Source organism: Silurus aristotelis (assembly GCF_946808225.1).
Source record: "Silurus aristotelis genome assembly, chromosome: 11".
Taxonomy (NCBI): Eukaryota; Metazoa; Chordata; class Actinopteri; order Siluriformes; family Siluridae; genus Silurus; species Silurus aristotelis.
This window is the reverse complement of record NC_139584.1, coordinates 22018761-22045464: the sequence shown is the minus strand read 5'-3', so window position 1 is coordinate 22045464 and position 26704 is coordinate 22018761. Positions and strand designations below refer to the sequence as shown.

Sequence of the window (26704 nt, the reverse complement as noted above, 5' to 3'; positions counted from 1 at the left end):
TTTATTGGCAAATTTCAATTATTTGATTGACTGATAATGACTAATATTTTATGCAGCTTCTCCCTTTGCTGTTGCTTTTATCAGTAATGGAGTTAAATAAGAACATTAACTTTCACTTACCTATGGTTAAATAAAATTCTGGTTCACTCGATAGAGGCTGATTCATTTTACAATAATTAGATAACAGACAACATGTCTGACCTTAATGCAAGGTTAATGGATGATGTCATTCATGAGAATTCCATCAAAACAACGTGCACTCTGGGATGTATAACAGCGTGAAGTTGCTATGGTAGCTATTGGCTTTTCTTTAAATAACCAATGGCATTGGCGTAGTTCAACTATGAAAGCCTTTCTGTTTGGTGATAGGGAAATAAAATGATTTTACCAATTGATATGACAGCTAATCACTATTTGTTATTCTGGTAGTATATTAGACTGAGCACCTAATTCTAATTATTAACACTGTACTCATACTTGGCAGGACATCCCTTTGCTATCAGAGCAGCTTTAATTTCTTGTAGAAATGTATTCTACACGATGTTTGAAACATGCCTTTGATGTCCTGGTAAATGTTGATATGATTGAATCACATGATTCGAGTCTTCTCTATGACACATCCCCAGAGTGTTGTAGATCTGTTGACTGTGAAAGCCATATGATGGTGCAATATGAGGCTAGATGTTCAAATCAAGTCAGGAAGCTTTTATTGTCATTTCAACCATTTACAGCTGATGTAGTGCACTGTGAAATGAGAACATTTCTACAGAGCCCTGGTGCTACATAAAACAACATAGAGCTACAAACAAAACATAGAGCTAAGTACTAAAGTAAGTTGTCCTTGTCACATAAAGTGCATAGTGTGCAACCTAGTGCAAACAGTCCAACATAAGACAGTGTAGGACAGATACACAAAACCTATAATAGTGCTGCCAGTAAACCTACTGTATATTGTGTACAGTACAATGTGTAAAAAAAGTACTGTAAACAAGTGTACTTGTAAATATAAACACAAAATATGCAAATGTTGCAAAACAGCAACAGCAGCAATCAAGTAGATGTGCAAAACAGCATGTTAACAGTTATAATAGTTATAATAAAATAATAATATGAAGTGGCTGGTGCTTAAGACATAGATGTATGCGAATTGAAATTTGAATTGAGTGTATGTTAGAGTTTAGATTTGTATCAACTCAGTAACACAGTTGAGTGAGTGTGAGATGATGCAGTCCCAAACCAGGCAGTGATGCAGCTGATCAGGATGCTCTCGATGGTCCCTCTGTAGAATGTGGTCAGAATGGGGGGAGGGAGATGGACTTTCCTCAGCCTTCTCATGAAGTAGAGGCACTGCTGGGCTTTCTTGGTGATGGAGCTGGTGTTGAGTAACCAGGTGAAGTTCTTCACCAGATGAACACCAAGAAATTAAATTGTCCATGGAGGATCCATCGATGTTCAGTGGAGAATGGCCGCTTTGTGCTCTCTTAAAGTCAACAACCATATCATTAGTTTTGTCACCGTTTAGAGACAGGTTGTTGGCTCTAGTTTAGGCGGTTAGCTGTCCTCTCTGTATGCTGACTCGTTCTTCTTGCTGATGAGAGCCACCACGGTTGTGTTATCGGGAAACTTGATGATATGGTTCAAACTGCATTTCTGACGGCATGTTGCTTTTGTAGCTGGAAGATGAGTAAATTTTGGGATGCAATTAATTACTAGCAATGCTCAAATAAGCTGTGGCATTTAAGTAAAAAATAATTGATAATAACAGGCCCTTAATTGTGGCATTCCTCGCATCGTTAGAACATCTCCACCAGCCTAGACTTCTGGGTCCATAGATTGATGCTGTTGATGTCAAATTACCACTTTACCATTTACGTGCATCAGCAAACATTGAGATTCAGCAGATCAGGCTTGTTTTTTTATTTTTCAACTGTCTTTTTTAGTTTTGATGAGCCTGTGACCACTGTAGCTTTAGCTTTCTGTTTTTGGCTGACAGAAATGGAAATTGTCTTGATTTTTTCCATCAGCCTTAATGTTCTACATATTGTGCATTTTGAGAAGCTTTTATGCTCTCTACAATTGTACCCAGTGGTTATTTGAGTTACCAGAGCCTTTCTGTCAGCTCAAACCAGGCTGGCCGGTTTCCAGCGACCTCTCTCATAAACAAAGCATTTCTCTTTGCAAAACTGCAGCTCACTGGATTTTATTCATTACACTATTTTAAGAAAACTGTAGAGTCTAGTATGTGAAAATTCTAGGAAATCAGAAGTTAGAGAAAAACATTTTTAGGTTACGTATGTAACCCTAGTTCCCTGAGGGAACGAAACTCTGCGTCGAAATGCTTTGGGAAAGCCTTGCATTGTCCACGATCTGAATCACGTGTGAAATCCGGCTAATAGGCAAGTCATGACGTCATTGATGTACGACGTCGCGCAAACCAGGAAGCTACAAAACGGCTGAGTGATGGTAGCGACATTAGCTTCTGTGAAAGAGAAAAGGTAAGCCATACTCCGGGTGGAATAAGCCTTGACTCTGAAAGGAGTGGGAAGACCAGCGGACTAATAAGATGAGGAATTGGCATTCACTTTCCATCTGCTGAGAGTCTGCTTATTGGCAGGAAAACCTTTCCTATTAGGGCCATAGCAGACAAACAGCTGCTCCAACTTACTTCACGGACTTGGTAAACATTGGACACAGTCGATTTTGCTTCTTCTGGTTGGGGGCTAGGAAAGGAGGAGGGCAGAATGCCTGCAGTACGACAGGTCTTGAGGGAGCTGTAGGCACCTTAGGCACATACAAAAGTTTAGGGTAGAGAAAAGCACTGGCCAAGCCAGGGGTAAACTCCAGGAGAGACAGGGCCACGGAAAGAGCCTGTAGGTCCCTGACCCTCTTAATATATTGCCAGAAAAAAGGCATTCTTTACCAACAGGTACCTAAGGGCCACCTCAGCCAAAGGCTCGAAGGGGGGTTTAGATAGAGCTGCCAACACAACGGCCAAATCCCACACAGGCACTCTGGGTCGTATCCCAGACCCCAGGCCTCCGGGTGGCATGTAGGAAACGTATCACGAGAGGTAGTTTCCACAGCGACTGCCCCAAAGGTGGGGTACAATAAGCCTCGATAGCTGACATGTAAACCTTTAGAGGCACAGGAAATGCTCATCCAGCGTTGCTTCCGCTTCTCACCCGGCCAAGTTATCTCTAGCTTGGACACGGCCCGCGTCATTACCTCCAGGAGCTCCTCAAACAGCACAGGCTGTGAGGAATCCGTGGCTTGGCTAGCTTCCAAAAATTCTCCATCTTTTGAGGAAGTAATATGGAGCTCTGCGTTGCATGCCCCGGGAGAAGAAACCACCGCAGGGCATGCTTCCCACGGGAACGGGTGCTCGGCCTGGCAGGGAAAGCTGGAGGGGACTCATCTATCTCCATACCTTCTGCTAGGTCGGCCTGCGAGCCCCATGACCTTGGGCACTGCGTCGCCTTGGCGAGCACTGGACCTGAGCCGCGAGGAAGAGCACTCTCCTCGAAGAGCGCTCTACAGGAGCGAAGCGTGCATATAGCTATACGGCTACAGCGTGAACATTCATCTCCCTCGAGAGCCAATTGAGCATGCTTTACTCCCAAGCAAACAACGCATAACTCATGTAATGAAACGGGGGCAAGGAGGGACACACATGCAAAAACCTTTTTATTAATTTATTGCTTTGAGCCATTGCTTGCACAGATTCACACACAAAGCGCTTACCTGAACAAATAGAAGCTAATGTCGCTACCATTGCTTAGCCATTTTGTCGCTTCCTGGTTTGTGCGACGTCGCCCACCGATGACATCGCGGCCGAATTTCACATGTGATGCAGAGCGTGGACAACGCGAGGCGTTTCAAAAGCGTTTCAACGCAGCTCGAGTTTCTGAAAGGAAACTCAAACCAACTTGTCTGGCACCAACCATTATGCCACGACTATGCCAATGAGATCAGTTTTTTCTCCCTATTCTGACGGTTGTTATAAACACTATATTAGATTTTATTGATTATAAACCTTGAAAAATTATAAATTAAATGTTTTATAGGTGTACATAAAAATGTGTGTGTCCAGTTCAATCAAACAGGTCGTGGAAGTGTGTGCAGTCAAGCCATCATGCTTGTGACGGATGGAGCAGTGGATATGTATGACTCCGTCTTTGAAAAGTACAACTCACCGGACAAAAAGGTAATTTTCTCAAAAAGAGGAATGGATGAAGTGAAAATAAATTTATTAGAGATTAATTAATTTCTCTGTGTCACCACCAGAATTCTTCTTATCCACTGCTTCTTGGATGCTTGACCTTAACACACACACACACACACACACACACACACATATATACAGTAAGGAAAATAAGTATTAATTAACTGCTATTTTGCAGTTCTCCCACTTAAAAATCATGGAGGGGTCTGAAATTGTCATCGCAGGTGCATGTCTACTGTGAGAGACATAATCTAAAAAAAAAAATCCAGAAATCACAATGTATGATTTTTTAACTATTTATTTTTATGATACAGCTGCAAATAAGTATTTGAACACCTGAGAAAGTCAATGTTAATATTTGGTACAGTAGCCTTTGTTTGCAATTACAGAGGTCAAACGTTTCCTGTAGTTTTTCACCAGGTTTGCACACACTGCAGGAGGGATTTTGGCCCACTCCTCCACACAGATCTTCTCTAGATCAGTCAGGTTTCTGGCCTGTCACTGAGAAACACAGAGTTTGAGCTCCCTCCAAAGATTCTCTATTGGGTTTAGGTCTGGAGACTGGCTAGGCCATGCCAGAACCTTGATATGCTTCTTACAGAGCCACTCCTTGGTTATCCTGGCTGTGTGCTTCGGGTCACAGTCATGTTGGAAGACCCAGCCTCGACCCATCTTCAATGCTCTAACTGAGGGAAGGAGGTTGTTCCCCAAAATCTCGCAATACATGGCCCCGGTCATCCTCTCTTTAATACAGTGCAGTCGCCCTGTCCCATGTGCAGAAAAACACCCCCAAAGCATGATGCTACCACCTCCATGCTTCACAGTAGGGATGGTGTTCTTTGGATGGTACTCATCATTCTTCTTCCTCCAAACATGTTTAGTGGAATTATGACCCAAAAGTTCTATTTTGGTCTCATCTGACCACATGACTTTCTCCCATGACTCCTCTGGATCATCCAAATGGTCATTGGCAAACTTAAGACGTGCCTGGACATGTGCTGGTTTAAGCAGGGGAACCTTCCGTGCCATGCATGATTTCAAACCATCAAACGTCTTAGTGTATTACCAACAGTAACCTTGGAAACGGTGGTCCCAGCTCTTTTCAGGTCATTGACCAGCTCCTCCCGTGTAGTTCTGGGCTGATTTCTCACCTTCCTTAGGATCGTTGAGACCCCATGAGGTGAGATCTTGCATGGAGCCCCAGTCCGAGGGAGACTGACAGTCATGTTTAGCTTCTTCCATTTTCTAATGATTGCTCCAACAGTGCTGCTTGGCAATTTCCCCATAGCCCTTTCCAGCCTTGTGGAGGTGTACAATTTTGTCTCTAGTGTCTTTGGACAGCTCTTTGGTCTTGGCCATGTTAGTAAAGGCATTTTAAAGGCAGACTAACAGGTCTTTGAGGGTCAGAATTCTAGCTGATAGACAGGTGTTCAAATACTTATTTGCAGCTGTATCATACAAATAAATAGTTTAAAAATCCTATATTGTGATTTCTGGATTTTTTTTTTTAGATTATGTCTCTCACAGTGGACATGCACCTACGATGACAATTTCAGACCCCTCCATGATTTCTAAGTGGGAGAACTTGCAAAATAGCAGGGTGTTCAAATACTTATTTTCCTCACTGTATATATATATATATATATATATATATAGATAGATAGATAGATAGAGAGAGAGAGAGAGAGAGAGAGAGAGAGAGAGAGAGAGAGAGATCTCTTAAAAATGCACACTGTATAGAAATGTGTATGTGTATGTGCTTCTGACCTAAATCATGGCCAGGTCTCTTCACAGCAAGGCCCAATACTGTGCTAATGTTCTCCCCTTTGTGCACAACATTATTATAACCCCCCCAACCCACACTTTGCTTCAGTGTTAAAGTTCTCCCCTGGCGCCACGTCAATAATGATTTCTCCGTGAGCGCTACACATAATGTGCTCCCATGTGGCCTGCTGACAAACCGCACCGCTATTATCTAGCCATGTGTTGCGCAGTTAATGTTCCTCTTCTCTTTCCGACACTGGAGTCATTGTTCTTCTGAAATATGCCATGGCTAACTTTCTTTCATTATGCTTTCGGGATTCTGAGATCTCTGTGGAGTTATGATAATGCGATGTTTAAAACTGCAGACTTTCACGTTTCTTTTTTTTTTTTTTCATAAATCAGCAGATATGTCCCAATAATGAGTTAAGTGAAAAGTACAATTTGTGAAAGGAACTATAAAAGAAATGCAATTATTTCGATATGGTTATATTTAGTTGTTTTAGTAAATAATCCTAAGATATAGTATTATTTACTAAAACAACTAAATATAACCATATCGAAATAATTGCATTTCTTTTATAGATTAGATAAATTAAATAAGATAAGATAAGATAAAAGATAGAACTTTATTAAAAATAATATTAAAATATTTTTTTATTACAATTATTTTAGCAGAGATTTCTTCAGATACAAGAAAAAAAATATGCATGTATTATAAACAAAAAATAGATATTTGAGTATAATGTATTCAAAAATACAAAAAAGAAAGTGCTAAAGAACTACGAACAAATTGCACATAATGTGACCTTGCACATGATGTGATATTGCACATGGTATTGTATTGCGCATGGTTTGAGTATAATTTTGCACATGGTATTATATTAACATACTTTGTAATTATTATTAGTGGAATTTCAATAATGCACCTGCATATGCATTACACACAATAATGTGCACATTATATTACTATTATACACATTATATGATTTAATTATTAATTTAATTATTACAAATCCAATGAAAATGTACCATAATGCAGAATCGGTGGAAGCTTAATTTATTAATGCATAGAAAATACTGTGCTGGAAATTCGCCTAGGTGGAAGTGAACACTTCAAAATAAATCACCATGCAATCCACGAAAGTCAATAAAATAGCCCGGTGGTTGGGGACCCCTGCATTACATGATTTCAACGATTGGCACAGAAGCAAATAACGGTCCGAATTTAAACTAATAACCAAAAAATGAAGCTGTTGGTATTCATTAATTGTGAATGAGTTCATCAAATTTATCTAAAATGATCAAAATATCCATATTCACTCTATAAGTTACATGCAAAACCATCTATTTAGCTGAGTAATGATTGTATATAAGGGAGAGCATTAATTTAGGTTAAACTGACTGGAACTATCTGTTTGTTTAGCGATTTTAACACGTCATCCAGCCAATCAGAATCGCGTATTCAGACAGACCATGGAATAAGCCTTAATCCACTACTAATCAGTTATTATTATTATTATTATTATTTTATACATACTTTTTTTTTATTAAAACAAAACACACACAAAAACTCTTCACAATCCAGTTAAGATTTATATTGCTGTGCTTATTTAATGCTTTACACCAGCTAACGTCAATACTATACAGTCAGTAACTGCCATCATGACAGTGTTTTTTGTTGCAGGTTCGTGTTATGTATTTGTGCTTTTTTGCTTTTCATAAGTGCACACACTTGTGCACACTAGTCTGAGCACTGGATTTGCGCCAATTATCACCTGCCATATTTATTTTTCTGCAAAAGTGTGTATGTAAAAGGGTGTGTGTTTTACAATTCGAATTAGTCTTTTAATGGATGAAATCTTAAGGAATTTGCGTCTGCTTGAATCTTTCATCTGGAACACTTCTTTGAGTTTTGACTTATATTATATGTGTCTCTTTAAAAAAAAAAAAGAGATAGTAGGTTTGGGCAGGTTGGCACTACTGACCCTGTTGGAGGGCATCTACTCTCACAATAGGCATTTATCATCGGCACCTTTGGTGCTGTCACCATGGCAACGCTCTTCTCTGAACAGACCTGGCAAACCTGCATCTCAGTTTTGGAACAAATGCTGGGTTTTTAGGATAGAAGCTGGAGTGATGCTAAAGCTGAAAAATTGAGCGTCTATAATTCTGTGCAATGGTTTACGTTTATCCGTGTCAAATTCGATCAAGCAGTCACTAAGCATTCTATTCTGTTTACTATATAGCGAATGCACATCATCCAGTCAGCAGCAAACAATCACCAGTTGTATTTTCCTTACTAATATATATTTGTAAAAAGGATTCTACAAGACACAATATTATTATTATTTTTATCTTCTTTCAAATTACTGTATAAAATGTATGTTTCGATAAAATATAATCATATAGGGAACTCAAAAGAAAAGAAACCCGAAACACTTTTTTATTTACATTTTTTTTCATCTACACAAAAGGTTAAAATTACTGAACATACTATATATCAGTAATTTATTTATATCAAGGCTTTTATTTACTGAAAATTGACAAGCAAATTACATTTAATAATTTACATTAAATACTGACCATAATGTAATTTCATTTTAAATTAACATTTAGGATCAATTAAAATGATTTTTTAACACAAAAATTAATTTACCATGAATGTAAAATGCATTTCAAACCATTAGCTTGTTAGTCAATTATAAATGGGTTTGTATTAAAAAAAAAAACACGTTTTTAGAGCACATTTTACATCCAGTCATACATCCTGACATAAAATTGCATGTACAAATCAAAGAATTTGGAGTGGCTGTTTTGGTTGCTTAGTAACATCTAGCAGATATGTTATCTCTGCATAGTTTTTCCATTAATTTACATTTTTGTCAATTTACATCACATATATAATTTATTTGAAAAAATAAAAATAAAAAAGCACCTATAAGCACTGTGCTTAATGTACACTATCTAGCTGAAGGCTGGTTTATAATTACTTGCTTTTTTGTACATGGAAATAGGTCTGCACCATACATGAGTTTTGCTGTGAGCAAATTCAGTATATGGACTATAAAATAATTTGGTCACCTGACTTTTCCAACCATACAGTATGTGGTTCTTTCCCAAATGTTAGCAATAGTTGGAGGCACACAACTGTATTGGATGTCTTTGAATTATGTAACATTACATTTTCTTTTCAACTAGGAGACCTAAACCTGTTCCAGCATAACAATGCAGTGTGCAAAGCCAGCTCCCTGAAAATAAGGTTTACATTGGTTGAAGTGGAAGATCTTGAGTTGACTCCTATCAAGCTCCTACTCCAAGATCATTAACTGACTTTAGCACCATTTTAAGTGCTGAGCTCAAGTCCCCACAAGCACACGACAAAATCTAGTGGAATATGTTTCTATTAACATATGAAGTTATTATAACAGCAAAAGGGGACTAAAAATGGAATGGGAAGTTCAAAAAGGGCATATGGTCAGGTGTTGGTCACACTTTTGTCCATATAGTGTAAGACTGTCTATAGTAAGTAAAAGACAGTCGTGGTGCTACAGACATACAATGAGAGAACCCTTACAGTTGTGGTCTTGCAACCATTATCACTAAAATTAATTTATGCATTCAAATCAAAGTAGTGGGCAGAGGTGAGTTTTTCTGAGATTTACTGAAGTAAAAGGTTACACATTAATATTCAATAAAATCAAATGAAAAATGAAAATACTCTAATAATGTACAGAGAGGTGAAAAATGTACTTAACTACAGTAACAGTGTAAAAATAAATCACTGGTAAAGGATAACGCAGCAGTCCCTTGGTGACCCCTCTGGCTTTTTCCATTAGAACATATAAGTCACTCGATTGTCTGTTGTTGGCTGGGAGTCTTCATAAATGTGTGCAGCTGTCTGAAAAGAACAAACTCTCTGGCTTTTTCCGATTGAATGTATATAGAAGTGTAGTCTATTTAGGGACTCTGAGTGCCCCATCCTATACATCTCTCTTTTAATTTCATACACACATATTTATTCAGAGGAAACATAGTGTCACATAATACAGAGAAGTAATCATGCTTTGCTATTTGATATCATAGAGCAGTAGGTGCAGTAGATTTAGAGACAATAGTTCTTTTAAAGATCGTACTAACCTGCATTGAATTACAGAACTATATACAGAACTAGATAATGACACATAAATAATATTGTACGAAATGCTTTTTGTTTTTAAGCCTCATTACAAATGAAGTGTTTACCTATAATAAATCCATTAAAACTATACTGTAACTACTGCATACCATATATTGTATATAGACTTAAATAGTATCGTATTTTATAGCTAAACACAGGCATGTGTTTTTAACAGAACAAATGGTGGCTCATTACTATTGTACAGCTTTTTCTTGTAAGGTAAGAGTTTAATATTTGTACCAGCTGAATGTATGAGAGAGAATACGATGTATATGACATTAAGTATCTTAATGAATATTCTGTTGAGGAACCGACTAACTCAACATACATGTTGTAAAAAAAAAGGATATTTTGAAAGGATGCCTGTATTGATTATTGAAACCTTTGTTTTGTGTAACCACAAAGCATACAATGCATAAAGAATTTGAAAATGTTTGAGAACTGATAAGTTAGCATGATTTTTACAGCAACAGCACAAATCCTCATATTTATAATTGTCTTGAGAGATGTCAGAAACAATGCACTAACAATATAGCAAGTGATAGGGAGGCATAGCTATGGAATAGGACATGGGTGTCCAATCTTCTCCACAAAGGCAAAGGTGTGGGTGCAGGTTTTTATTTCAACCAAGCAAGAGCATCACCAAATTGTACCTGTTTAAATATAATGATTTTCATTTTCAATGACTATCAGAAGTTCCCTCGATTAGTTGGATTGAAAACCTGCACCCACACCGGCCCTTTGTGGAAAATATTGGACACCACTGGTATAGGATATCATTTTATGGTTAGATCATCCCTCTGAGATGTTCGGTTTGATCACCTGAGGCAATTCTATTGATAAAAAAAATTGTGTAAATACTGTTTTATTTAATTAATTTCTTTGCAATTTACATTTACATAAACATAATACAAAATCTAGAACTGTCTTATAATTGATTTCATTTTTTTCTTTTCCTTTCTGTCCTGTACCCATCTCCTCCCATCACACCTGTGGGCTATTATCTGCGCTAGCTCACGGCTAATGGCAGGTCTGTGCTAATGATCACAGACTTCCAGCTTGCTCTGTGCAAATACACCCCTAGTCACTGAAGACTTTTCTGTTCTCAAGCCTTCTTTTTTAAGTGCCTTTAATGAAATATCTTCAGTTTATTTTATTTTTTTAAAGAAACTTAAGATAACGGCTGTAGAAATCATCAGGTATAGATAAAATCCCGAGTTTCTGTGTAGTACACATTTTACATTATTGAAAGGAAGGGGTACTAAAATTGAGACAATCAATATGATTATAAGTGCTTCACATTATTATCTTCGAGATGTATGGTTTCCTTTTTATTATGTCTGCAGTAGAACATGTTATATTGTCTTTAATGCTGCCCATGGGAGACATGATATTAAATCAGTCCATAATTACGTAGATTTTCACGAGAGAAGGCAGCAGTGCTTAAGATTATATTATCATGGTATCTTTGTTTTTTTCTATGGCTCTAAAAGGCTTTAGGCTTCAGCTCAAAGTGTTTAGGATTGCTTAGATTGTTTTACATTCACCACAGATATAGAGTGAAACACAGAGAGAGACAGGTTCTACTCAGAAAAATTACCACTAATGACTTGAGTTTAGTATTTTTTTGCTTAAAGTCTTAAAGCATTGTTAAATGTATTATTGAGTTAAAGACATGAGATATAGAACAAATTATTATTTATTTATCCAGTCATCTCTAGTAAATGTATTATCCTGATCTGGGTATAAAATGCATATTAGACATGAGGTGGAATTACATCTTTGAAAAGATGCCAGTTCATTGACAATAGACATACGCATTCCCAAACCTATGGGAAATTCACACCAACTAAACCACCTATTGGTATTTTTTCAGAGAAGGTTCCACAACTCTAAATGACTATGTAAGACTACAAAAAACACATTTCTTATAATCACACACTCCGGTGTTCAAAATATTTGTCATACTCTAGTGTTTGTTTATAGTTTTTATGATTTATAATTATACTATTGGTATCACCCAAATGAGAATAGGTTCCCCCTTTGAGTCTGACTATCTGGTTTGAGACAATGCCCATCGTAAAAAGCGCTATAGAAATAAACTTAAATTGAATTGAATTTTATTAAAGCTCTTGGAGATCTCGTGTCACTCGACCCTCTGAATTTTGTAGTGGTAAAGTGTGTCTTTCTATATAGCTCAGCAGTTAAGGTTTAAGGTTCCTGCTTAGACACTGAACTTTCATTTCAGTATGTATGCGATTTGAACTTTTTTCTTATTCAACAATGACCTCATTATTCATCTTTTCACATAAAATCCCTATACTTTTCTGTGTCCTACAGCACCTCCTGCTGCGTAATTGTGTTTGTGGGTATTTTTTTGTGCATGTTTGTGGGTGTGTGTGTGTGTGTGTGTGTGTGTGAGAGAGAGAGAGAAAGAGAGAGAGAGAGAGAGAGAGAGAGAAGAGAGAGAGAGAGAGAGAGAGAGAGAGAGAGAGAGAGAGAGAGAGAGAGAGAGAGAGAGAGAGAGAGAGAGAGTGCGTATGAGCTCCTCCCCATGGACAGAAGATAATGATGCAGACAGAACCCATCTGGATATAACACTCTCAGGGGCTAGGGGTCAGTGAGTCGTAACGCAGGTCTCTCTCTCTCTCACACACACATACACTTGCAGGAGGTTTATGTGCATGTTTGTGTGCCTGTACTGTATGTGTTTGTCTCTTGAAACCTTTCAGCCTTGTAATTTTTGCTGTTTCTGCTGCCTTCACATTTACTTTTCCCACATTTCTATGACTAATAGACAATCAATACAGATCCAGATAGGACGGCACAAAAGATTTCAGTGCACAAGACTGCAAAAGTGTTGATATGAGTTTAAATATTTACTATGTTATGTCATGGTATAAATGACCACTGAATGAACTTTAAGTTCTGTATTACAGCTAATTTTTCAATAGCATGGAAGATGTTTCATCTCAACTGCAGGAAAGATAACACAAAAACATACACTATTGTTTAATTAGAATTAGCATAGGTGCTACAAGGTTAAAGTAACTCCTACAGTTTTGAATTAGAGTAAGTCAAGAGGTTTTGTCATTTCTACTATACACTGGTACACAGTACACAGTAAAAACAAGACAATGTTCTTTCAGAACCCTGGTACTACACTAAACAACATAGAACTACAACACACAACATAAAGCTACATAAAGTGCAATCCAGTGCAAGCCAGTGCAAACAATGCAGACAAAAGACAGTGCAGACAGAATTAGATGTTAAATAAATACTGATGATTGTCTATGCAACCTTTAGTGTTTATATTGTTAACTTTTGTTCATTCCACCCAAATTGTGTTTGTGTAGAATAGATATTTTGATCCCTTTATGTGTAACTTGTAATATTGCTACACTTCACTCTCATGTTTCGTTCAAGTAGTCAGATCCTTTGCAACAACACTTGAAAATTAGCCCAGGTGCCTCACAATTCTCTCGAATGTTGCTAATATGTTTCTTCACCTTGAATAGAGTCCACCTGTTTAAAAGCTTATTGGACATAATTTCGAAAGGGGGAGTGGTGGCTCCAGCGGTTAAGGCACTGGGTTGCCGATCAGAAGGTCTGGGGTTCAAGCCCCGGTATCGCCAAGCTGCCACTCTTGGGCCCTTGAGCAAGGCCCTTAACCATCTATGCTCCGGGGGGTCCCTTACGAGGGAAATATCAAGGTCCGTGACGTGGGGCCACCTTTCCGTGGGCTCACCACCTGCAGGAGAGACCGTATGGGACGGTGCTGTGAGGATTGGGCAGCAGTCGAAGGCGGGGGCCTGCTTAGACTGCTGCCCCTGCGACCCAAATTACGGATAAGCGGGAGAAAATGAATGAATGAACACATCTTTTTATAAAATGACTCACAGCTGATAATGCAGATCAGAGCAAAAACCAAGCCATTAAGTCAAAGGAACTGTCTGCAGAGCTCAGAGACAGGACTGTTGCAAGGCACTGATCTGAGGAAGGCAACAAAACATTTCTGCATGTTTTTACGCACAGCATTCTTTAGGTCTTGCACAGCATTTTAGTCAAGTTGAGGTCTGGATTTTAATTGGGCCATTGCAGCATTTTGATTCTGTTCTATTTCAACCATTCTGTTGTACATTTGATAGCTTCACATTTCATTCTTGCACACTTTGATATACAGGAGTTCATGGTCAACTCATTGGCTGCAATTTACACATCTATTTTTTACATGGTTGTATAATGTTAATAAGAACTAAAAGTAGCTTGACTTCTTTGTCTTCCATCTTTTACTGTATGTTTTCATGATTCATTAATAGTTATTATTTTAACATATTTTATCTATCTACAACTGGAGTTCTTACAATTTGGGACGGAGTCAATAACTAAATCTCATACCCAATGGATTTGGGACTTTTGTTTAGATATCCAGCTGACAGATGGACAGTAGATTTAGCTAGTTTTGATGTTAAGCAGCATTTCTTATTCTATAAGTCAGGAACTACTTGTAGTAGCTGTTTCAGTGGATTCAGTGGGTTTTTGTGAGCTCTCTTAGGGCGGATGTTTATATTTGGTGCATTTAGAGCATATAGGAGCATGCATATGTCTAGAAAAAATATTTTCATAGGGTTTGCGAATGATGAAATTAGCATTGTGAGTGTCAAAAATGAAAACAACTAATTTTGTTATTATATCAGCAGCAGTGACATTGGTTCAGAGTTGCATAGGAAATGGAAACTGCAAGTAATTACTTTGGCTTTAGACAATTTTTCTCTCACCTGGGTTTTAAACATAAGTTTCTGCACTTTTTTTCTGCTTTTGCTTTTACAGTGATGTTTTGTTTTCCAATAGGTAGAACAATTCTAAAGTTTTGTTTGGAACAACTGTAACAAGAGTGCACTGAGCTAATCACTGATGATTTTGATTGGAGAAAACAAAAGCCTTTTTCTTGTTGTTTTTGTTGACCTCCTCCTCCTCCTCCTTCTTCTTCTTCTTCTTCTTCTTTTTCCTTCTTCTTCTTCCTCTTCTTCTTCCCTTTTAAGCAAGGGTGTCTATGGCAGCCCATAGAACTGTCTGTTAAAAATATGTTAAATGTAGCAGACTTTTTAGGAAGTAAAATCTCCACCAAAGTTGGGCCAAGTGGCAACAATTTACTGCTATTATCTGACCACATTTGGGCCTATTTAAGAAGTATGATAATGGTCATGGTTTTTGAATCCCTTGCTCAAAAATGTAAAAAAAATAAAATTATAAAAGCAATTCCTAGCAACCAAGAAGTGAGGTTGTATCTCAGCAATGACTTTGGCAGTGACACAAAACTTCCCATAGAACCATAACCTGAAGCTAGGCAACAAATCTTTGCCAGCATCACCTACTGGTCAGATGTCATTTAGCAGCAAAATGCATACATTTAATTGTTATACCATAAGTATAATATTGAATCCTTGGTTGTGGTAAAAAAAAAAAAAAAAAAAAAAAAAACATCAGTAGTGAAGCTACAAATCACTTTTATCATTATTATTACAGCTGCATCTTAGTTTATGTTTCCTGGCTTCTTTTCTATTGAACAGCTCATTTTATTACATTTTATATTTAAATATATTTAAACTGCTGCAAGTTTATTACCTCATTTGTTTAAAAATGAAGTGCATTAGAAAAATGTTCTAGTGGTTTAGTTGACTCCCCCCTAATAATACTAAAGAGATAATCCTAATATGAATAGCAAACTAATGACTGCAGATATCAGCTTTTGAGTAAGCAGGCTTAGGGGCTATCTCCGGCGATTACGAATGACAGACAGCTAATATCTGCTTTCCTCTTCACAGGTTCGTATATTCCCTTACCTAATTGGTCGGGAGTCTGCCTTTGCTGATAATCTCAAATGGATGGCCTGCACTAACAAAGGTTTGGCTTCCTCAATTTCCCTTCCCATCATGCCACACTGCAAAGATTTCGACAGGCTGTTTAATGAGCATTGAGACCACTGGTAGATGGAAAACCGAGTGTAAATAAATGACTTGTCAGTCCAATGTTTATATATTTGGAGATCATGATCTTTCTCACAGTTAAGTAGATGGAAGCAAAAAATAGCAAATGTTAGAAATAGTAAAGACTGTCCGCTAACATAGCGTGTGCAAACGATATCCTAATGAGATATATATATATATATATATATATATATATATATATATATATATATATATATATATATATATATATATATATATATATATATATAGCCACTATATACAGTGAGTAAGTATTTGAACACCCTGCTATTTTGCAAGTTCTCCCAATTAATTGTCAAAAAAAGTCTGAAATTGTCATCGTAGGTGCATGTCCACTGTGAGAGACATAATCTAAAAATAAAAAAATCCAGAAATCACAATGTATGATTTTTTTAACTATTTATTTGTATGATACAGCTGCAAATAAGTATTTAAACACCTGAGAAAGTCAATGTTAATATTTGGTACATGTGGCGTTGTGGACTTGTAACTTGTACCGGCTACGCCAACTGCGGCGTTACCAACTAATAATTTGTACCAACTACGCCATTACGATTAAATCACAACACAAAGAATCAGGTAATGACTACCCTGTAACACGCCACTTCTAAATCAGTTACGGAGGCTCGCTCGCGGACAAAGAGCAAACGCACCCACAACAAAAACTGAAACGACTTTATAGGCAGGTAAATGAGCATAATCAGCCTCAGCTGACTGGATGACATCAGACCATACTGCTACATACAATAGCCTTTGTTTGCAATTACAGAGGTCAAACGTTTTCTGTAGTTTTTCACCAGGTTTGCAAACTCTGCAGGAAGGATTTTGGTCCACTCCTCCACAAAGATCTTCTCTAGATCAGTCAGGTTTCTGGCCTGTCTCTGAGAAACACAGAGTTTGAGCTCCCTCCAAAGATTCTCTATTGGGTTTAGGTCTGGAGACTGGCTAGGCCACGCCAGAACCTTGATATGCTTCTTACAGAGCCACTCCTTGGTTATCCTGGATGTGTGCTTCGGGTCATTGTCATGTTGAAAGACCCAGCCTCGACCCATCTTCAATGCTCTAACTGAGGGAAAGAGGTTGTTCCCCAAAATCTCGCAATACAAGGCCCCGGTCATCCTCTCTTTAATACAGTGCAGTCGCCCTGTCCCATGTGCAGAAAAACACCCCAAAGCATGATGCTACCACCCCCATGCTTCACAGTAGGGATGGTGTTCTTTGGATGGTACTCATCATTCTTCTTCCTCCAAACACGTTTAGTGGAATTATGACCCAAAAGTTCTATTTTGGTCTCATCTGACCACATGACTTTCTCCCATGACTCCTCTGGATCATTCAAATGGTCATTGGCAAACTTAAGACGTGCCTGGACATGTGCTGGTTTAAGCAGGGGAACCTTTCGTGCCATGCATGATTTTAAACCATGACGTCTTAGTGTATTACCAACAGTAACCTTGGAAACGGTGGTCCCAGCTCTTTCAATGTCATTGACCAGCTCCTCCCGTGTAGTTCTGGGCTGATTTCTCACCTTCCCTAGGATCATTGAGACCCCACGAGGTGAGATATTGCATGGAGCCCCAGTCCGAGGGAGATTGACAGTCATGTTTAGCTTCTTCCATTTTCTAATGATTGCTCCAACAGTGGACCTTTTTTTACCAAGCTGCTTGGCAATTTCCCCGTAGCCCTTTCCAGCCTTGTGGAGGTGTACAATTTTGTCTCTAGTGTCTTTGGACAGCTCTTTGGTCTTGGCCATGTTAGTAGTTGGATTCTTACTGATTGTATGGGGTGGACAGGTGTCTTTATGTCTTATGCGACCTCAAACAGGTGAATCTAATTTAGGATAATAAATGTAGTGGAGGTGGACATTTTAAAGGCAGACTAACAGGTCTTTGAAGGTCAGAATTCTAGCTGATAGACAGGTGTTAAAATACTTATTTGCAGCTGTATCATACAAATAAATAGTTTAAAAATCATATATTGTGATTTCTGGATTTTTTTTTTAGATTATGTCTCTCACAGTGGACATGCACCTACGATGACAATTTCAGACCCCTCCATGATTTCTAAGTGGGAAAACTTGCAAAATAGCAGGGTGTTCAAATACTTATTTTCCTCACTGTATATAGCCACTGTCTTGCCCTTGCCCATCAGGGACAAACTTACACTTATAAAGAACATATTAATTTTTTATCACCACATTATCTGTGTAAAGCTGCTTTGAGACAATGTTCATTGTTAAAAGCGTTATACAAATAAAATTTTATTAAATTTAATATATACATTATATACTTATATTAATTCTGAGACTCAATTATTTTATAATATATTCCAAGATATATTCCATTTTCCACTTATTCCAAAGTTGTTTCAGTTTTTACTATTTCAGTTGTCCGACATCAATTTAAGACATTAATTTAAAGAAACATAAAAACATTTTGTTAATAAGTTTATTACAATATGCATATTGAATTTAGATTTTTAGAATTTTTTTTATATCAATTTTATCTCAACATACTCAACATAGATCATTAAGATAAAACATTACGTAAATCATCAGGACAAAAACTGAACTTTTCTAGTTTTTCACAAAGACGGTTTTTAATTGCCAGATGTGTGTATCATTTTGGTTCACCGATTTGAGAGGCGGATTTTGGTGAAAAAATACGAAAAAAAAAATAAAAATTACGTACATAAGTATTCCCAGCCTTTACTCAATACTGTACTTTGCTGAAGTCAAGTTAATAGTCAATAAGCATTTATTGTAATTTTAACCAAATATAGCTGATGCAGTACACAGTAAAATTAAACAATGTTCCTCCAGAACCCTGATGCTACTTAAAACAACATAAAACAACAATCACAGAAACAGAAAAACACAGGGCCAAGGACTAGTAAGTGTCCTCGCCACATAAAGTGCATGTGTGCAACCTGACAATACACAGAACACAAAATAGCACCTTTGAAGCACCTTTGCACCTTTGACACTAATTAACATCTTTTTAATTATGATGCTACAAACTTGCCATGCCTATTTTTGGGCAGTTTCTTTGCAGAACCTCTCAAGCTTTATAAGGTTGGATGGGGAGCATCTGTGCACCACTATTTTCACATCCCTCCATGGGTTCTGAGTATAAGTCTGGGTTCTGGCTGGGCCACTCAAGGACATTCACAGAGTAACACTCCTTTGTTTTCTTGACTGTGTGCTTACGATCGTTGTCCTGAAAGATGAATCGTCGCCACAGTCTGAAGTCCAGAGAGCTCTGGAGCAGGTTTTCAAGGATGCAGGTTTTCAAGGATCAAGGATGTATCTGCACACTGTTGCATTCATTTTTCACTTGATCCTGACTAATCTCCCAGTTCCTGCTGCTGAAAAACTTTCCCACAGCATGATGCTGCCACAACTATGCTTCACTGTAGAGATGGCCAGGTAATGAGTGGTGTGTGGTTTCCTCCAGACATGACGCTTGGCATTTCTGCTGAAGAGTTAAATCTTTGTTTCTCATGGTCTGAGAGTCCTTCGGGTGCCTTTTTGACAAAATCCAGTTGGGCTGTTATGTGCCTAGGAGCAGTGGCTTCCATTTAGCCACTCTACAGTACCATACAGGCCTGATAGGTGAAGTGCTGCAGAGATGGTTGTTCTTCAGGAAGGTTCTCCTCCCTCCACAGAGAAATGCTGGAGTGGCAATTGGGTTCTTGGTCACCTCCCTGACTAAGGACCCTCTCTCCTGCTCGCTTAGTTTTGCCAGGCAGCCTGCTCTAGGAAAAGTCCTGGTGGTTCCAACCTTCCTCCATTCATTGATGATAGAGGCCACAGTGCTTATTGGGAATGCTGTAGAAATTTTTTCTGTTACCTCCCCCAGATCTGTAACTCAATAGAATTCTGTCTTGGAGGTCTAAAGACAATTCCCTGTACCTCATGGTTTGGTTTGTGGTTTTTTGGGGAAATGTCTCTCATATTTTATGAGGTATTATTTGTAGAATTTTAAAGAAAATAATCAATGTAATCCATTTTGGAAAAGTGGAAGTGGAAATACTTCTTGGATGCACTGTATGCATGTATATATATATATATATATATATATATATATATATATATATATATATATATATATATATATATATACAAATAATATGTAAATCATACAAATAATGCATTAAATCAATGTCCATGCATAGTTATTTTCAAACAAACAGATACATTTAATTGGCAGGCTCTTATTTAAGAAAAGGTTTTGTCAGGATTAAAATGCATGCATTCATTCAATATTTGTGTACACGTCATCACTATTTCTATATCTAGAAAAGCTCATGTGACATGTATATGCTTTTTCCTTATCTGGATGCATATGAAATGTTTCACATCACAGCAACCTTGAAAATCCATTTCCCCTAGCACTGATTTTCCTCTTCAATGCTTCTCTCTGATGCCATTGTGTCACTACATTTCCACTTGGATGGTTTCTGGACAGGGAGGACCTTGTATGGAAAATGGATCACTAGACACTATTTCTCTGATCTACTTTTACTTTTTTTGGTTGTATTTTTTTTCTGCCTGACTTTTGCACTATAGATAGTGTGAGTCATACACCAGACACATGAGGACGAGCTTTAACCTTTCCATAACAAATAATATAGCTGCCTAATAAATGCATTAAAATTATTTTTGTGTAGCTCAAATTAAGCTTAGGTTTGTCCCTTGAAGACGTTCTGTCTGTATAATACATTATATTGTATGAAATATATTGTATATATTGTATTAAACTATATTGTATTTTACTGTCATAAGCATCCCTGTATATACACCTTTTCTTATATATATCATTATATATTTTATATAGTTTATACTCTTTATTTATCTGCCTTCTTCTTTTTTCTTGGTTTATTTTTTCTCCCCATTCTACTCCCTCATGCCGGACCGTCGTAAAAAGCATTTCACTGCATGTCATACTCTGTATGTATGTGTATGTGACAAATAAAATTTGATTTGATTTGATTATTGGCAAAGGTTTTTTTGGACACCAAACTATAAGTTTTGTATGTGTTTTTAAATATGCTATTGTACATGTAGTCAAACTTTTTGTGTTTTATAATGACCTCCATTCTTTTGGAAAGATCATTCATCTACAAGGGTGTTAGTAATTTCAGGTATCGATGTAGGTAGGGTGACAAGGCCTGGGGTGGACTCAGTGTTTGAATTAATCTCAAAGGTGTTCAATAGAGATGAGGTTTATTATAGCAGGCCACTCAGGTGTCAGGAAACCACCAGCCAAGCCTCACTCCTACATTCAGCACACTCGCACAGCCTCGCCCTCCTACTAATTACCTTCACCTGTCTCCAATCTACTCTCCAGTTCATAAGGCCCCTATTTCCACTCGCTCACCGTCCGATCTACTGTTCACACTGGCAATCATCCCTGGACATCCCACATTATGAATTATACCGTACGGTTATAAAGTTTGTGCTTATACTAAAGCTTTTGCCTTGTGTACTGAGACTAATAAATCTTTGCACTTACTCTGGTTTCCGACTCTTGATTCACGCTTGACAGAACATCAGACCAGTACTGACCATTTACCTCGATGGATCCGCAGCCGGGTTCCACCTCGGATGCCATCAAGAAAATCGCAGTCGCTTTACTAGAGACCTTTGCTCCGTCTTCTTCCTGCGTGGTTCCCCCTTCCACCTGCATCAGCCTGATGGCTCTTTCGGCTTCTTATTCCCTGTCCAGGCACTGCCAAAAAGCTCCAGCGCTTCTAAGGATTCGCCAACTTCTACCGACGGTTTATCCAGGGCTTCAGTCTGGTAACCACCCCGCTCACCTCTCTCCTGAAGGGGAAGGCCAAGACCCTCGCGTGGACCCCAGAGGCCGAGGAGGCCTTCTAGGAACTGAAGAGGAGGTTCAGTGTCATCCCTCTCCTGCAAAACCCGGAACCACGGCTCCCGTTCACAGTGGAGGTAGATGCCTCCTCCACCGGAGCAGGGGGCGTCTTATTCCAGCAGTTGGGGAACCACCTACAGCTGCAACCCTGGACCTTCTTCTTGAGGAAGCCCTTTATGGGGGGGGCACCCCTGTAGGATGCCCAGAAGGAAGGATGGTCGTCCCCGGGCCATGCCGCCAATACCTGTTGAGGTCGATCCATGAGGTCCCAGGTTTTTGCCACTTGAGGAGGAGACAGAATCTTCTCCTGGCCCAAGCCCAATACTGGTGGCCCGGGATGAGCAGGGATGTCACACTTTCCGTCCAGGGCTGCCCTGTCTGGCGCCATATACAAGACCCCTCGACACTTACCCTCAGGAAAGCTGGTCCCCCTGCCCATTCCGCAGCAGCCATGGTCACATCCCAGGGTAGATTTCATCACGGACCTGCCCAACTCGGATGGTAACACCTGCGTGTATATATATACTGATACAGTGAGGAAAAAAAGTATTTGAACACCCTGCTATTTTGCAAGTTCTCCCACTTAGAAATCATGGAGAGGTCTGAAATTGTCATCGTAGGTGCATTTCTTCTGTGAGAGACATAATCTAAAAAAAAAAAAAATCCAGAAATCACAATGTATGATTTATTTAACTATTTATTTGTATGATACAGCTGCAAATAAGTATTTGAACACCTATGAAAAAGTCAATGTTAATATTTGGTACAGTAGCCTTTGTTTGCAATTACAGAGGTCAAACGTTTCCTGTAGTTTTTCAACAGGTTTGCACACACTGCAGGAGGGATTTTGGCCCACTCCTCCACACAGATCTTCTCTAGATCAGTCAGGTTTCTGGCCTGTCACTGAGAAACATGGAGTTTGAGCTCCCTCCAAAGATTCTCTATTGGGTTTAGGTCTAGAGACTGGCTAGGCCACGCCAGACCCTTGATATGTTTCTTACAGAGCCACTCCTTGGTTATCCTGGCTGTGTGCTTCGGGTCATTGTCATGTTGGAAGACCCAGCCTCGACCCATCTTCAATGCTCTAACTGAGGGAAGGAGGTTGGTGCCCAAAATCTCGCAATACATGGCCCATGTGCAGAAAAACACCCCATTATCATTCTTCTTCCTCCAAACACGTTTAGTGGAATTATGACCCAAAAGTTCTATTTTGGTCTCATCTGACCACATGACTTTCTCCTATTGGCAAACTTAAGACATGCCTGGACATGTGCTGGTTTAAGCAGGGGAACCTTCCGTGCCATGCATGATTTCAAACCATGACGTCTTAGTGTATTACCAACAGTAACCTTGGAAACGGTGGTCCCAGCTCTTTTACACAAAAGCATGTACTGCAGGTGCTCCACATACACTATATACACTTTGATACAGTGAGAAAATGAGCATGAGATTTTCCTTTCACTTGAACCAGGATACCTGAACATGTTCAAACATGACAATGACACTCTGCTCAAAGCAAACTCCATGAAGATATGCTTTGCATGGGTTGGAGTGGAAGATCTCCAGCTTTAGAGCTCAAATCTCAACCATATTGAACACCTTTGAGATTAATTAAAATGCTGACTGCACCCCAGGCCTCCTCAACTCACCAACATCAGTTCCTGACTTTACTAATACCCTTGTGGATGAATGAGCATGAATCTCCACAAGCACTCTCCAAAATCTAGTGGCGAAGAGTGGAAGGAATTATAAGAGCAAATTGGAACTAAATATGGATTGCGATGCGCAAAAAGCACATTTAATTTTTATGACCAAGTGTCTGCAGACTTTTGCCAATATAGTGTTAATGGATTTATTTAAAGGGTGTGAGTGTGACATGGTAAAGGAGCAAGGAGATATTTATTTACTTTTTTAAGTTTTCCACTGAAGGTGTTTTTTATTATGGATGACCTTCTTATTTTATTACAGATCACTATCTCATTGACAAGTATTAGGTTTTGTTAACTTGTAGAGTAAAATGACTTTTGTTTTTATAAAGTTAGTCATAACAGAAAAAGGTTAGACAGACACTTCATGCTTATATCTTCAACTGTAAACATTAATTAATAAGTAATGCTACACTATAATTTTTGGAAAATAATCAATATTGTAAGATTGAAATTGTCATTCATTGAACACCCTAATGGTATATATTTACTGTATATATTCTTTACACTGTATAGTGTGTATGGATCTTATATTATATTCCACAGGCTGGCTGATGAGTTTATATTACTACATATTACTACTACATTATACTATTGGTATTGAATAATTATTACTTTTTTTTTTCAGGATATTTTACTCAGATCTCCACCTTAGCTGATGTTCAGGAAAATGTGATGGAGTACCTGCATGTGCTAAGTAGGCCAAAGGTGATTGACCAGGAACATGATGTAGTTTGGACTGAGGCATATATTGATAACACAGTAAGTGATATTACTTGTAGCCTATAATTACTGGCTTAATTACTAGTACTACCAGAACATACACTATATGGACAAAAGTACTGGGACACTTTATTTTTCAGCCATATGTGGTTCTTTCCCAAACTTTTACCACAAAGATGGGGGCACAAAAATCATTAGGATGACTTTAGATGTGGTAGGGCATTGTCATACCGGAAGAGGTTTTGGTCTCCTTGTGAAGTGAAGAGAACATTTAATAATACCGCATCCAGATACATCCCACATAATTGTGTGTCTCTAACTTTGTGGTAACAGTTTGGGTAAAAATCACATCCTCTTCTTATTTCAGCTGCTCCCATTAGGGGTCACCACAGTGGATCATCCATATCTATACTACCCTGCCTCTACATCTGCTACTTTTAAATTAACCAACTGCATGTCTTCTCTCACCACATACATAAACTTCCTTCTTGGCCTTCCACATTTCCTCCTGCCTGGCAGCTCCATCCTCAGCATTTTTCTACCTATAAACCCCATGTCCATCCTTTGCACATGTCCAAACCATCTCATTCGCGCCTCCCTCAACTCGTCTCCAAAATGTCCTACATGCTTTGTCCATCTAATTGGCTTGTTTTTAATCCTGTCCATCGTCACTCCAAATTAAATTCTAATTAATTAAAGGGCTTATAGCCGATCCTTGATGCAGTCCCACCTTTACCTTAAACCAGTCAGTCATTCCTACTGCATACTCCACTGCTGCCACACTGTCCTCATACATGTCCTGCACCACCCTCACATACCTCCCTGCCACACCTGACTTCCTCATACAATACCACTTTTTCAATACCAGTTTCTCTCACTGCACCCTGTCGTACGCTTTCTCTAGATCCAATCACATGTGATTCTTGGGGGAAGAATTACATATGGCTGGAAATGTTCAATACAAAAAGTTTAAAAAAGTGTCCCAATACTTTTGTCGATATATAGTATATATAAAATTTCAACAAAAGGAGTTTTTGTTATTGGATTTCAAAAGGTGCAAAAATTATATTTTTAAGTAAGATTTTAATGTAGATGATTGGGGGCAAGGCTGATAAAGTATAAACAGAATAATTGTGAGTCCATAGTGGAATATTGTACTGTATGTATATTAATTGTATTTATCCACATGAATAGATTTCTATTTAGATGTGCCCTGATTTTCCTGAATTTTCATATACTGGTCTATAATAAATATTAACAGTAACTTAAAACACTTACATTTATTATTTGTGATTTGTTTTTTTGTTATTTTATTTAAACACTTTGTTATAGCTTCCTCAGGCTCAAAAGGTAATTTTACAATCCGAAGTCATAACCATGAATCTAAGTGTGAGCATATTCATATTTAAGTGTAATACTTGGGCTGAAACTGTGTTTTAACAGAACGTCCTTCATTCACTTGTGTGTTGTAAAATGTGATTGTGGCCATTTGTGGGTACATTTATAGCTGGCCTTTGCTTTTGTGTTAATGAATATCGTAAACATCTTTCTCACCTTTCATGTGTGCGACTTTGAGACTGTGCTGTTGTGCCTCATCATATATTGCATGTGTACGTGGTACAGTAAAGTACAAGGTTATAAATTGGCACTGATAGATTGATACTGTTTTCTGTTATAAATTACTAAAAGTCAGTGTTGTATACACTTAACTGTGCGATGTGTGTTTATGCAAGTAAAAAAGAAAGACATTTTAAGCAAATTTATTATAATCTATATCCATATTAGCTGAAACAGGATCTGAAACTCATAAAACTGATCATCTCACAAAGCATGTCTTCTACTAACCATCTGACTAATCCACTTTTATCAGCCTTGTTGCTCAGAATTAGATGCAAGATTATGAATCAGACACCACAAGTTAAGTTTGCCTCAGGCTGTGATTAATGGCTGTTGTAGTCGTGGTTCCACTTGAGTGGAGGCTGGCAGGGCAGAACGTCCTCTAAGCTCTCGCAAAGCTTCTGAATTTTGACCGCAGCTCAATGCCTCTATCCATCATCCTATGGCTTATTTAGTTTTGTTCTTTCACCAGCCAGGATAAACTGACTTTGGATAGTTCAGAGGCGATAAAAAACAGACAACTAGGTGTGAGTTTGTGGAAAGTGCTGGTTAGAGTGATATAGAAGGGATGGAAAACAGAAGTGGTCATATATGCTTTTTGCTTA

The 26704-nt window shown here is 38.3% G+C and overlaps 1 protein-coding gene across 3 annotated transcripts in view; it reads left to right on the top strand.

Annotated features, from left to right (window-relative positions):
* The window catches only part of cacna2d3a (calcium channel, voltage-dependent, alpha 2/delta subunit 3a), a 261628-nt gene that overhangs the window by 145155 nt on the left and 89769 nt on the right, over window positions 1-26704 (top strand). For 2 of the 3 annotated variants that reach the window (XM_083554429.1, XM_083554428.1), the window contains exons 11-14: window positions 4091-4204; window positions 15992-16070; window positions 24388-24521; window positions 25815-25832. In XM_083554429.1, the coding sequence (XP_083410555.1) occupies window positions 4091-4204; window positions 15992-16070; window positions 24388-24521; window positions 25815-25832 (345 nt within the window). The remainder of the gene's footprint in view (window positions 1-4090; window positions 4205-15991; window positions 16071-24387; window positions 24522-25814; window positions 25833-26704) is intronic. The other variant, XM_083554430.1, reaches the window with a different exon arrangement.